This window comes from Lactuca saligna, chromosome 7 (genome assembly GCF_052625555.1).
Source record: "Lactuca saligna cultivar CGN05327 chromosome 7, ASM5262555v1, whole genome shotgun sequence".
Classification (NCBI taxonomy): Eukaryota; Viridiplantae; Streptophyta; class Magnoliopsida; order Asterales; family Asteraceae; genus Lactuca; species Lactuca saligna.
Window position 1 is genome coordinate 6783567 of NC_136423.1, and position 15046 is coordinate 6798612.

General features: G+C 32.2%; 1 protein-coding gene across 2 annotated transcripts; it reads left to right on the forward strand.

The window, feature by feature from the left end:
• The first annotated feature begins 517 nt into the window (after nt 1-517).
• LOC145005457 (uncharacterized) lies at nt 518-2759 on the forward strand. 2 transcript variants are annotated; one of them, XM_078964544.1, is made up of 2 exons: nt 522-911; nt 1004-2759. In XM_078964544.1, the coding sequence occupies exons 1-2, from the start codon at nt 789-791 to the stop codon at nt 2528-2530; spliced, it is 1650 nt and encodes a 549-aa protein (XP_078820670.1). In that variant the 5' UTR covers nt 522-788; the 3' UTR covers nt 2531-2759. The 2 variants fall into 2 exon arrangements, with proteins under 2 accessions (XP_078820669.1, XP_078820670.1); XM_078964543.1 differs by having other exon boundaries at nt 518-2759.
• The last annotated feature ends 12287 nt before the right edge of the window (nt 2760-15046 follow it).

Consider the following 15046-nt stretch of genomic DNA (forward strand, 5'->3'; position numbering starts at 1 on the left):
TATATCCACAGAAATTTAAAGAATAACTCTACAATCCTATCTAATTACTTTTGAATTAAAATATATCGAACTAAAATCCTTAATTTAAATAAAAGGCCTGAAACATCACTTTTACCATTATGCCTTTGGGCTTCACAACACAAACCGAACTCCTAGATCACATAATCTTTATTACACACTTCCAAATGGGCCTAAAACTCTCTTTCACAAAGCCCAAAGACTTATGATACTTGATCTTTGGGTCACGACCTCAAATTATGAAACCATTCGAAACATGGTGTTACATTTACCTTTAACCTTAATTAAATTTTATTTTTCCAACACTACATCATTTTTGTCATTTTATAAACATAAATTAATCCAATCATCTTTTTTTTATAAACTCGTAAGCTCTTATGCTTCAACCCAAAAGGATAAACTTATAATTTTTATTTGTCAATTTATTTTTGAAACTTACATTTTAAAAACTACCGTATAACCCTTTTACTTTTATCGCCTTTACAAAATACTCTCGCTCTACAGAAAAGAAAAGGTGAGTTGGGGGAAGAAAGTCTTGTGTTTTTTCCCTTTTTAAATTCGATAGAGAGGAGTCTACAAAACCTCCTCATGTTCGAGTAGACAGGCTGAAGCTTCCGAGATCAATTTCAGGCAACAACAGATCATGAATGCAAGCAAAGTTGAAGAAGATCTCTTTCATCATCACCTTGACTCAATCGGCGATCCACAGCCGTTGATTTTAGATCGCCATGACTCAATCGGCGATTCTCAGCCGTCGATTTTAGATCACCATGACCACCAGGAGGAGCAACAGCCGCCGTCTGAGTTTTCTCTGCCTCCAATGTCGGAATTCGACTTCTTTCGTGATGAAGATGAGGATGATTCCATCAGCCATACCTCTTCTGACGCAGAAGGTGTTCAATCTTTTACCAACGATGCTATTTCGTCTGATAAAACAAACCCTAGGTTTCAATACATTAACCCGGAGCCTCATATATCGTCTCAGTTCTACACATTTAACGTCGAGTCTCACTCCTTGATGATCCGGTGTATCCTAGAAGGCCGTCTCGCGACTCCCGATGAGATCAGACTGGCGACGCCACTCCCCGTGCTCACTAGCTGGCGGTCGGTGTGGAAGGACCGTAACGAGGACACAGCGTACCTGACGGCTTGGAAGCGGATTCAGGAAAAGCTTGCAGTTCACGTCGGCGAACAAGGTAACGAATTCCTATGCTTCAAGAACAATTCGAATAATCAATTCGTTTCGCACATTAGTCAGTGGCAAGAAATAGTCATGAGCTTTCATGGTGACGGTGATCTAAAACACCTAGGGTTAAAGGAGACGATCGAGAGAATCAAACAAGTTTGGACTGTAGGAGCTAAATTCTACGGAATACCTGAATCGTACATTAGGGTTTGTGTAGCTGCCTGTCCTGTTTGTCTCGATCCAAGTGGCTCAGCAGGGGCACGTTCTAAAAGGCGTAGGTTTGAATACACAGAATCATTCGATGTCCCAGCAAAAGAGGTGCCAAACAAGCTGCAACAATTGGCAGCTAAACACAAGGTTGTTTTGTGTATTAGGCAAAAGTATATTAGGTATAAACCTTTCATGGCAGAGGTTAAAGATTATGCATGTCATCGAGCAGGGGAACCTGCATCTTCCTCAAAGAAGTCAAGAAACTTGAAAAGAGAAGCTTATGCTTCAAAACGATGCGGATGTAGATTTCGAATAAGAGCAATTGTCCCTATTTCAAATTACAACGAAAAAGACAAAACTTTTGTTTATCAAGAAGAAGGAATAGCTGTGTTTAAGCTGTATGCAGTGCATTCAGGACATGAACCAGGGCCATTAGATGGGAATGCAAGAATAATGCACAGAATTGTTGGGCATAAAGGAGGGTTATTAATGGAACAAGACATGGTTTATGGAATGAGTGAAGAAGAGAGTTTTTCATTCATGGGGAAAGATGATGGTGATATGCAAAGATCCGTGTTGCAGCAAGTTAAAGAATTGAGAAATGAAGTCGGGTTGCTGGAAGGGAAAATGACAAAAATACCCCCTGAGCTGCTAGGTTCAGTTTCACAAGAACTGTTTGATCTGTTGAATAAAGTTAGAAGTGTAGGGGGATATGAGGAGTCAAAATCAGGAGGAGGAGGAGGTTTGGTTTGTGAGAAGCTGCAGTCTGGTGTGTTGGTGGGAGTGGGAGAGAATGATTTAGGAGATTGGAGCCATCATCAAAGGATTTATGGTGATGCAAAAGATGCAGCAGATTTAATTGAAGATGATGATGACAGTTTTGGCCAAACACTTGGAGATGTTGCTTCTTGTTCTTGGGATGAAAAGGATCTTTTATGTAAACCTGAAAAATGGCTGAAATGCAGCAGCAGCAGCTGCTTTGATGAAAAAACTATTACACTCAGCGACTCCAAATTAATAAAGCCCAATATGAATATGAATATGGAGACAGATAGCCTTGTATCTCTACAAGTTGACAGTTTCTACCCTGAGAATCCTAGCAAATGGTATGAATGAATAATCATAATCATAATAATAATAATACAGAGGGGATTGGAATTAGTGCACACTAACTTACTTAATCCTGAGTTTCACCTTTTTTGGTTTGTGAGAGTGACTAATGTATACTAATGAGTTGTATATTTGTGTACAAAGAATCCATCCATGCAACTGCAACATTGTAATCTGTAACTGTAAAGTATATAGCCATTACATTAGGCCTGCCTTTTTTGCACATACATAATCATATCTTGTCAATCCATCCATAAATTTTATAACTTTCTTTTTCTTCATTCTACTTTTCCTCATATTTTGTAATATAATGCTTAAATTCTCTTGTTTGGTTTATGGAGGCTTACATTTTTAAATCAACAATGGTTTTGATGTTGAATAAGCAACAGAATAGTGAAGAGAAAACAAAATAACATTAAATGTAAAAAAAAAAAAAAGAAGAAACTAGCATATATTATGGGGGGAAGATTAGGGAAAGAAGCTGTTTTCTTACACTTTGTTGAGCAATGTTGCTTTGTTTGTGAGCTTAATGGATGAGTAGTAGTACCTTGTGTTGAATCAAGCAAAATAAGTGGAATTCCAATAGCTTCATGCCTGATCCAACTTCATAAAAACATTACACCATGATAATTGATATATGCATGGGTGTTAAAAACCATCAAACGGAAACTTAAATTGAACAAAAAATAGATAAAAAATAATTAATCGAACTAAACTATCTAAAAGAATATAAAATCACAATTTATATTAAACTATGAATTAAAATGTTCCAAAATATGGATAAAATGGGAGTGAGACCATTGAACTTGTACATGTCCACAAAATGTTTGGTAGAGGTGCACAAAAAAAAAAATATCCGATTCTATTTTTTTATCTTAGTTATCTTCTTATCCATATAAAATGATGATATTTGTTATATTTGAATAAAATTAATGATATTTTAATATATTTATCATCATTAAAAATATATAGAAAGATATATAGGAAGGAAAGTAAAAGAATATTTAATTTCTCAAAAATAAATAAATTAAAAAAAAATGCCTTTAGCCCGTCAACTAAGCCTAGGGAAGGGTCGACTTGGCTAGCAGGCCCTTGGCCCAGTCTACCGTTAAAACCCAAGGGTCTGTCTGGGCTGCCCATGGCCCAGTCTCCCGAGCATTTTTGTGCATTTTCTTTTTTCGTTTCTCGTTTGTTTTAGTGCTGAAATGGATCATATGCACGCCATACCTTTAAATACCAGCCCGTTAAAACCCATAGTGCGTCTCATATACCAATTTGTATGTTGAAATGGATCATCATATGGGCAAGATTTTCTATTAATGAAATCTAAAAATCTATGCATGTAACTACCAACTTAACGTTTAATAATTTATTCACACATCTTTAATGCTAAAAAGGAGACACTATTGAACGAATACAAAAAAATTATAAAAATTAACAATTACAAATGTATGCCACTCTTAACAACGATTATGTTGTGTATCTAAATAATTTATACGGTTTTCAAACAAATTTTAAAAATGGTCCATGTGGTTTCTCAAATATTACGAATTCAGTCCTTCTATACTTGAAAAGATGAAAACGTCCTTACAGATTTAGTCTCTAACGACGTTTTACTAACGGTGTTAGTAAAAAGGGTCAACTTTGCAAGTTTCGCAAACCACAAGGACCATTTGCATCAAAAAAAATTAATAGGGATAGACTTTGTGACTTTTGGTAAACAGAGACTATTTTTGTAATTTTTTCTATATATATATATATATATATATATATATATATATATATATATATATATATATATATATATATATATATATATATATATATATATATATATATAAGAACCCCTAAGAACCATTTCATTAAGGGTATTTTTGTCAAATACATTCATAACATTACACCCATTAAACATTAGATACACTAAAAAAAAAAACTTTTAAACTCCCTCAAACTTCTACAAAACTCTCATGAATCTTCAAGAACTCATAAACTTCAACACCACCGACTGCCACCACCTACCTCCGCCACACACCACCGCAAGCATCTAGAATTGTTGCCTCTCTCAAATGTTGCAGCTCTACCACCACCTTAGATTGCTGACCAAACTCACCAACACCATCTCTAAGCTCTCATATTCGAAGCTTGACGTCATCCGCTACCTACCATCGTTGTATGACTTCTCCGACTGAACAGTAGCGCCGCTACAGACAACCTCCGATCGTCTCCTCCAGAATCTTACACAATCGGCGCTGCTCAACGTCAACCACTAGATCCCACATTCCGTCGTCCAGATCTTACATTCCATCCTCCAGATCTGCAATCTTCGGTTCAGATCTATGATTTCTGCTACTACCGACGTTCAGATCTGAGAGCTCTGGTACAAATCTATGATCTCCATTGCATTAGATATTCCAGATCTGTGATATTCCGATCATCGTTGCATTAGATCTTCTAGATCTATGATTTTCGTGACCTCATTTTACTCCTCTCGCATCTTCACCGCCACAAACACCACCAGAAACACCTCTAGGTATCATATTTGTTCCACCAGCTGTCAACTTCTCATCCTTCCGCTTAAGCTTCACCACAGTCGTCATTTTCTCCTCCAAACACCACCTTCACATTGCTTCAGATCTGTTTTCATTATGATCTATACTATTACAAGCTCAGATCCGACAACCGACTACACCGGAGCAAATCTGAATCCAAAAAAGTTTTTTTGTGGTCAGATTTATCAAGAAATAACAAAAACTCGTCTTCTTTGGTGGCTGGTGGTGGTTCCACCGTCTTATGATGTTTTATGGTAAGATCTGGTTCTTTTAATAAGAACTCATCTTCTGTTGGCGCCTTCCTTCTTTGCTCTCTTTCTTTTTGATTTATGAAAAATAATTTCTAAAAACAACATGCACACAAGCTGTTTGATGAAATGTCTTAATGAAAACTGAAAAGATCTATGTTTTAAGCTGTAAATACTATGAATGTGTATTTGAACTAGTCTGTTAAGTTGTGTATGCATGTGTGAAATAATCTTTTAATTTATGATTGAATGTGAACTAATTTTTTTAATTATGAAATATAAACAAAATAATATACTAAACTATGATTTTTTTTTAAATCTATATATGATTATTGTAGCATTGTAAGAGCTTCATATTTGATGAAATATGTATTAAATTGTGAATATATTGAATTAAATGTGAATATACTACATTAAGTTGTGAATTTTGTAAATTAAACTATAAATAGACTGAATTAAACTTTGAATTTGATATGATAATTGTGATTTGTATATAATTTTTATGTTAAATTGCGTACGAATGAATTAAATGTTCAAATAATATTGTAGGTTTTTACTTCTATCATCTATGATGTTGTTGGTCGTAAAAAAAATTGTAAATAGACTAAATTAAATTGTGAATAGACAGAATAAAACTGTGATACTATATTAATTTGTGTATAATACACAACTTAATTTGTGAAATTATAATATTAAATGGTGAATTTTGTATATTAAATTGTGAATTCACTGTATTAATTTGTGAATCAACTGTATTAAATTGTGAATTCAGTGTATTAAGTTGGAAACTAACTGTATTAAGTTTTGGGAAAACTACAATAAAGTCCCTACATATTGGCCTTATAATCGATTTAGTCCCTATATATTTTTTTTATTCAATTAAGTCCCAAATACCGGTAATCGTATTCAATTTAATCCTTTGACCCGGTCAACAGGTCATCCAACTTTCAAAAATTACATTTTTGGCCCAGATTTCAAAATTTATTACAAATTTGATCCAAAATTTACACTTTTGGCCCGGATTTTAATTTTTTTTTACAAATTTGGTCTAAACTTTACCTTTTTTGCCCAAATTTTAGAATTTTATTATGCATTCATCCTAATTTTAGTTTTTTTGCAACTTTTTTTTTCAAAAAATTGTTTCTAATATGTTTTTTCTTTATAAAATCATATTTATACCAAAAAAAAAATGTATTTTCACATAAAAATCTTATATTTTCTATATAAAACTTTTTTTAAAAAGTTTTTTGTATATGAAATATCTAGTTATAAAAATATGTATTTATTTAGTATATAAATATATATAAATTTGTTTTTATAAAAAAATGTACACACACCTATCACCTTTATATATATATATATATATATGCACACAAATAGGTGTGTATCTATATTTTTTTTATTAAATCGTGTTCGTATATGAAATATTCAGTTATAAAAAAACTTTCTTCAAAAAGTTTTTTGTATATGAAATATTTAGTTATAAAAATAAGTATTTATTAAGTATATAAATATATAGAAATTCGTTTTTATGAAAAAAAATGTATACAAACACCTATTTTATCTATTTTTTTTATAAAATCGTTTTTGTTTATATTTTTTTATAAAAACATGTTTGAATATTTTTTTTATATAATACGTGTTTGTATACATTTTATAAAATGTATACAAACACGATTTTATAAAATATATACAAACACGTATTATATAAAAACTTATTTAAACACGTTTTTATAAAATGTATACGAACACGTATTATATAAAAAAGACAAAATTGCAAAAATGGTCCCTGTGGTTTGCATTTTTTCAGGAAAAAAGTCCAAACCACGAGTTTTTTGGTTTTGTGGTCCTTTTGGACTGGTTTGTTTGTGAGAATGGTCCCTATACTTAACACCCGTTAAATTCCATCCGTTAACCCCCTCATGTGCCTTGCACGTGAGGGTATTTCTGTCCTTTTACTTATAGGGACAACACTTCCTTCTACCTTTTATCCCTCATTTACAATCCCAAACACCCGTCAACTCCCCACCTCCCTCCTTCTTCCTTCTGCTCCATTAAACCTGCAAAAAAAAAAAGTCGTTATCGAAAGAACCTAATCGAAGCAAAAGGAGACAAGGTCATACTTTAAAGTCGAAATGGTGTACGTAATGTGGCAAATCAGACCAAAAAATGAAGTTGTCGACGTATCATCCTTATATGGTAAGTTGCTCTGTTTTCTTAAACATTCCTATTTTTCATTTTACCCTTGATTTATACTAAAATCCGCCAAATTTTGACTTTGTTATCATGTACAATTTTGACTTGTAGCTGGTGCACCCACATGGTTTAGTATTAAGCTTCATCATGGTGGGAAGTTTACTAAGTTACCTGACATAAAGTATACTGGAGGTGAAGTGCGTTATGTTGATTATGTGGACATAGATGAGTTTTCTGTACATGAACTTGATGCCATAATGCTTGACCTAGGTTACCCAGACCCACGGATGATTGAATTGAGTGTTGAATCCCCAGTGATATACTACCATTTCAGGATACCCAATGGTGACTTTCAATTTGGTCTTAGAGCTTTAGGGAATGATCAGGATGTTATCAATCTTTCTAAATTTATTCAAAATAACAAGTTGATTGAAGTGTACACAGAACATGGGAAGACAAATCTACTCACATACTTCATGTCTCCAAATGCAAAGGGTAAAGTTGTCATTGAGGAATTACCAGAAAATGATGATCAAGGGGCTAAATATGAGGCTGAAGTTCATGTAGAATCTCCATTGAGAAATATGAACCATGTCAATGATGAACCAATTGGTGAGTACATGTCTTTGATTCTTTTTGGGAGTAAAACTGATGCATTCTCTCCAGAGTATAGAAGGGGTAGAGTTGGGAATTCAAAAAGAGAGGAAGGTTCTTGTAGCAAGAGGCTTAATTTAGAGGATATTGATGATTTAAAAGAGAAGGAAAACACTAATGAGGATGAGATGATTGATGGATGCTACAACACCCCACCCATTAATGATGATGAACAATATAATGAACTTTTTGACAACCTTATGGAAAATTTAAATGGAAGTGATGAGTATGTTGAAGAGTATGAAGGGGATGTTGAATCTGAAGAGAGTGATGAAGAGTATGAAAAGGATGAAGGTGATGATCATGATGGGAAACAATCAGAAAATGAAGATAAAGTGGATGACATAATGGATGAGGAGAACAATATAGAAGATGTTGATGTGGACATGGCAGACTTCTTTGTAAATGTTGAAAGTGATGTTGAAGGAGCATGTATTAATGATGGTCATGAACCTGAAGATATGGAAGTGATCAACAATGAGGAGTTCGAATCATTGGATGAAGGATCAGACCAAGACAGAGAAAGAAGAGCTCTCATAAGAAATTTGGGAAAAGAAAAAAGGTGCAACTTTGGGTCAGTACATATACAGTCATTCTCAGTGGGGCAAAAGTTTAAAAGTAAAAAAGAATTAAAGGAGTTAATTGATGTGCACGCACTAGAAACAAGAAGGAATCTATTCTTTAAAAAAAATGACAGTCAAAGGCTTAGGGCACAGTGCAGAGGAGTTGTACCTGTCATCAATAAAGGTCAAGTGGGGACTAAACCTACCACTTCAAAAAGCAAGGGCAAAGAAGTAAAGACACAAAAAGAAACATGTGGTTGGTATATACATGCATCTAGGTCAAACCCCGAATCTGATTGGTTTATAAGGACCTTAAACCAAACTCATACATGCTTACAAACAAGAAAACTCAGAGCTTGTATTGCTTCTTTAATCTGCAAGAAAATCATAGATCAAGTTGAGGCAGATCCGAAGATTCCTTTGAGAGCCATACAAGATCACTTTCAAAAGACCTACCAGGTGGGTATTTCAATGGATAAGGTGTTTAGGGCAAAAGATATGGCAAGAAAGCATGTAACTGGGGACTACACAAAACAGTTTGAGTTGTTGAGGGACTATGCTCTTGAACTTCAAGCTACAAACCCAGACACAACAGTCAAAATAGATGTATGTCCTAATGGCAACCCTGCATCCCCAACAAGGCAGTTTAGAAGGATTTATGTATGCTTGGGTCCACTGAAAAAAGGTTTCAAAGCATGTCTTAGAGACTTAGTAGGTTTGGATGGTGCCTTCATGAAAGGCCCATTCCCTGGTCAGGTTCTTACAGCAGTTGGTCTGGATTCCAACAATGGAATTTATCCCTTAGCCTATGCAATTGTTGAGTCTGAAAACACAGCTAGCTGGAAGTGGTTTTTAGAAAACCTTGGGGATGACTTGGAGCTTGGGAGCAACTCAAACTATACTTTCATAAGTGACAGGCAAAAGGTAAATTAAAACTCATCAATTGATCATTTAGATTGTGTTTTTTTACCAAGAAATTAATTCTAATTATTGTATGTTGAGTCATGTAGGGATTACAAATTGCAGTTGATCAATTGTTTCCCAATGTTGAGCATAGGTATTGTATTAGACATATTCATGACAATATGAGAAAGAAGTGGGGGCAAACTGAGTACAGGGACCATTTATGGAGGTGTGCATCAGCAACCACCATTCCTGAGTTTGAACATTTGATGAAAGAGTTTAGTGAGTATGATAAGGAGGCATGTCAATGGTTGAAGCAAATTCCTCCTGTACATTGGGCAAGGAGTCATTTCTCAGGTAATTGTATATGTTTGCATATGGTAAAGATTATGTGTTTCAGTTATTTATCAGCATTAATTGTATGTTATTGTAATGTGCAGGAAGAGCTGTTTCTGATGTGTTGATTTCAAACATGTGTGAAGTGTTTAATGGGAAGATAGAGAAAGGCAGGGACAAACCTGTAATTTCATGTTTAGAGTTCATTAGGGAGTATCTAATGAAGAGGATATGCAATGTCATGAAGGCAATGAAGAAGGCTAAAGGTCCACTAACACCTACAGCAACAGACATCCTAGATGCAAGGAAAAAAAGTGCATCACAATATATTGCTAGGTGGAATGGGGCAAACAAGTATCAAGTCACTGCAGCATTGCAAGATCAACATGTGGTGGATGTTAGGAACCAAACCTGTACTTGCAGAAAGTGGGAATTAATGGGAATACCTTGCAGGCATGCAATTGCAACTCTGAATGAAATGAGCAAAGACCCTGAGGCTGAGCTTGACATTTACAAGTGGGTACACAAGGTGTATTGGCTAGAGACATGGCAAAAAGCTTATTCATTTAAGGTGGAACCAATTAAAGGGAGACCCATGTGGCCTAAAAGTAATTGTCCAACAAAGCTAATCCCTCCTCCACATCACACTCAGGTGGGAAGGCCTAAGAAAAAAAGAAGACAAAGTGAGGGTGAAAGGTTAAGCAAAAGGCAGAAGGCAAGTGCAGGTGATGGAGTCAATGAGATGCAAGGAGAAAATTCCCAAGGGCCAAGAAATGATGGAGTGCAGAAGCTATCAAGGAAACATGTTAGTGTTACTTGTAGCAAATGCAAGAATAAAGGACACAACTCTAGGACCTGTAAAGGGCAAGGAGGGAATCAATCTAAGAAGTGATTGTGGTTATTTGTTGTGGTGCAATGACTATTTAGTTTCTTGTTGTTAAAAACTGTTTGTTTTTGAAAACTTTAGTTATGGTTTGATGATGTGGTTATGTATGGTGCACAGACACTTGTATGCTTAACTTGGTAATGGTTTTTGGTTCCACTCATGTGGTTAATGGAATGTTCATTTTGGTAAATTTATGACATGTATTTTGGTAATGTACTTTTGTTACATTTTGGTTCTATTTATGTGCTTATATCTAACAACTGATACACATTTTGAACACAACTGATACACATTTTGGAATTCATTACAAACATGATGAAGTCAAATTACAACAAAATTATACCATTTTTACCCTGCATCACTTGATCAACAAAAATCCCCACATTTGCCTAACCCTATCCCTTACATAGACCAAGTACTAAAGATAACAATCACAAACATAAACCAACTTGCACATAAATACATCTTCAGCTTGAAACCTTCATCCTTCAATGCATCACACCTTGCCTCCAACATGTTGTTCCTGCTCAAAAGTCCATTGCACTGTTCCTGTAACATGTTGATACTTCTTACCAGCCCATTACATCTTTCCTCCAATGTATTTATGTTTCTTAGAAGACCAGGTATGATGGTTTTACTCCTAGCACAAATAGGTGGGTCAACCCACCCGATAAACCCACAAACAGAATCCTTAGTAGGGCAAGCATAAAACCTCCTGCCGGGATTCAGTGGTGTCCAAGACGTTTTCACCAAAGCAAGCTTTCCACAAAAACAAACCACCATTGTTCGATTGCAAGTCAGGAAAGGAGAAATGGAAGATAATAGTCGTTGGGGAAGAACAGTTAAGAACGTTGGGGAAGAAGATTTGTTGGGGAAGAAGCTGGGAAAAGAAAAGAAAACGATATATAAAGGATGTTTTATTTTTCCATATGCAAAAATGGTCCCTATAAGTAAAAGGACAGAAATACCCTCACGTGCAAGGCACATGAGGGGGTTAACGGATGGAATTTAACGGGTGTTAAGTATAGGGACCATTCTCACAAACAAACTAGTCCAAAAGGACCACAAAACCAAAAAACTCGTGGTTTGGACTTTTTTCCTGAAAAAATGCAAACCACAGGGACCATTTTTGCAATTTTGTCTATAAAAAATTATTCAAACACGTTTTTATAAAAAAAATATAAACAAACACGATTTTATAAAAAAAAATATAGATACACACCTATTTGTGTGCATATATATATATATATATATATATATATATATATATATATATATATATATATATATATATATATATATATATATATATATATATATATAAAGGTGATAGGTGTGTATACATTTTTTTATAAAAACAAATTTATATATATTTATATACTAAATAAATACATATTTTTATAACTAGATATTTCATATACAAAAAACTTTTTAAAAAAAGTTTTATATAGAAAATATAAGATTTTTATGTGAAAATACATTTTTTTGGTATAAATATGATTTTATAAAGAAAAAACATATTAGAAACAATTTTTTGAAAAAAAAAAGTTGCAAAAAAACTAAAATTAGGATGAATTCATAATAAAATTCTAAAATTTGGGCAAAAAAGGTAAAGTTTGGACCAAATTTGTAAAAAAAATTAAAATCCGGGCCAAAAGTGTAAATTTTGGACCAAATTTGTAATAAATTTTGAAATCTGGGCCAAAAATGTAATTTTTGAAAGTTGGATGACCTGTTGACCGGGTCAAAGGATTAAATTGAATACGATTACCGGTATTTGGGACTTAATTGAATAAAAAAAATATATAGGGACTAAATCGATTATGAGGCCAAAACTACAATAAAGTCCCTACATATTGGCCTCATAATCGATTTAGTCCCTATATATTTTTTTTATTCAATTAAGTCCCAAATACCGGTAATCGTATTCAATTTAATCCTTTGACCCGGTCAACAGGTCATCCAACTTTCAAAAATTACATTTTTGGCCCAGATTTCAAAATTTATTACAAATTTGGTCCAAAATTTACACTTTTGGCCCGGATTTTAATTTTTTTTTTACAAATTTGGTCCAAACTTTGCCTTTTTTGCCCAAATTTTAGAATTTTATTATGAATTCATCCTAATTTTAGTTTTTTTGCAACTTTTTTTTTTTCAAAAAATTGTTTCTAATATGTTTTTTCTTTATAAAATCATATTTATACCAAAAAAATGTATTTTCACATAAAAATCTTATATTTTCTATATAAAACTTTTTTTAAAAAGTTTTTTGTATATGAAATATCTAGTTATAAAAATATGTATTTATTTAGTATATAAATATATATAAATTTGTTTTTATAAAAAAATGTATACACACCTATCACCTTTATATATATATATATATATATATATATATATATATATATATATATATATATATATATATATATATATATATATATATATATATATGCACACAAATAGGTGTGTATCTATATTTTTTTTATAAAATCGTGTTTGTTTATAACTAAATATTTCATATACAAAAAACTTTTTGAAGAAAGTTTTTTTATAACTAAATATTTCATATACAAACACGATTTAATAAAAAAATATAGATACACACCTATTTGTGTGCATATATATATATATATATATATATATATATATATATATATATATATATATATATATATATATAAAGGTGATAGGTGTGTGTACATTTTTTTATAAAAACAAATTTATATATATATTTATATACTAAATAAATACATATTTTTATAACTAGATATTTCATATACAAAAAACTTTTTAAAAAAAGTTTTATATAGAAAATATAAGATTTTTATGTGAAAATACATTTTTTTTGGTATAAATATGATTTTATAAAGAAAAAACATATTAGAAACAATTTTTTGAAAAAAAAAGTTGCAAAAAAACTAAAATTAGGATGAATTCATAATAAAATTCTAAAATTTGGGCAAAAAAGGTAAAGTTTGGACCAAATTTGTAAAAAAAAAAAATTAAAATCCGGGCCAAAAGTGTAAATTTTGGATCAAATTTGTAATAAATTTTGAAATCTGGGCCAAAAATGTAATTTTTGAAAGTTGGATGACCTGTTGACCGGGTCAAAGGATTAAATTGAATACGATTACCGGTATTTGGGACTTAATTGAATAAAAAAAATATATAGGGACTAAATCGATTATGAGGCCAATATGTAGGGACTTTATTGTAGTTTTCCCTTGTACAAATATGTAAGAATATAGTAGTTTTATAATTCTTTTACATTAACTCTAAATAAATATTTTATTAAACTGTGAATAAAGTATTTAATCGGTGAGTATATGATATTATATACACACATATATGATTTTGAAAGAATGATGGTTGCAATGGTGACTCACGAGGTTGGTGGCAACGTATTGCAGTGGGTGGTAATGATAAACTTTATTTAACTCCTTTGAATTTTTTTTTTTTTTTTTTTGGAAAGGGAACTTCCCTAACGAGGGTTTCCGGGCCAGCTTTCGCGCACCGATTAATCCCCCGCTGCAAACATAAAGCTTTGTCTCATGCCCTGGAGTCACTGCAGGCGAACCTCCATGGCCACAAGGGCTAAGTGGTGTCAGGATTTGAACATGGGTTAATAGGTTATCCACCATATCTTCCACATGCCTTACCAAGTCACCACAACCCAAGTGGTTTTGAATTTTTAAATTATTGTAGAATGGATTGTATTAAATTGTAAATTTTATGAATTCAATTGTAAATAAACTGTATTAAATTATATAATTTATATTATATATATAATAATAAATTATGAATGAAAATACTAAATTGTAAAAAATCTGAATTTTCCATTTTTTGAAAGAAAAAGCACTAAAAAAATAGGATTTTATATGTTTGTTAAGCATTCACATATTTAAAAACTATAAAATTAAGTTCTTAGAATTCTTAATTTTTTTGGTTTCTTTCTCATTTGAATATATATATATATATATATATATATATATATATATATATATATATATATATATATATATATATATATATATATATATATATATATATATATATATATATATATATATATATATATATATATATATATGACAAGGAATAATACAAAATACAAGTATAAATAAATATATAGTAACAAACTGTATTTACATACATCGTAAAAACTCAGACAATATCACAATATT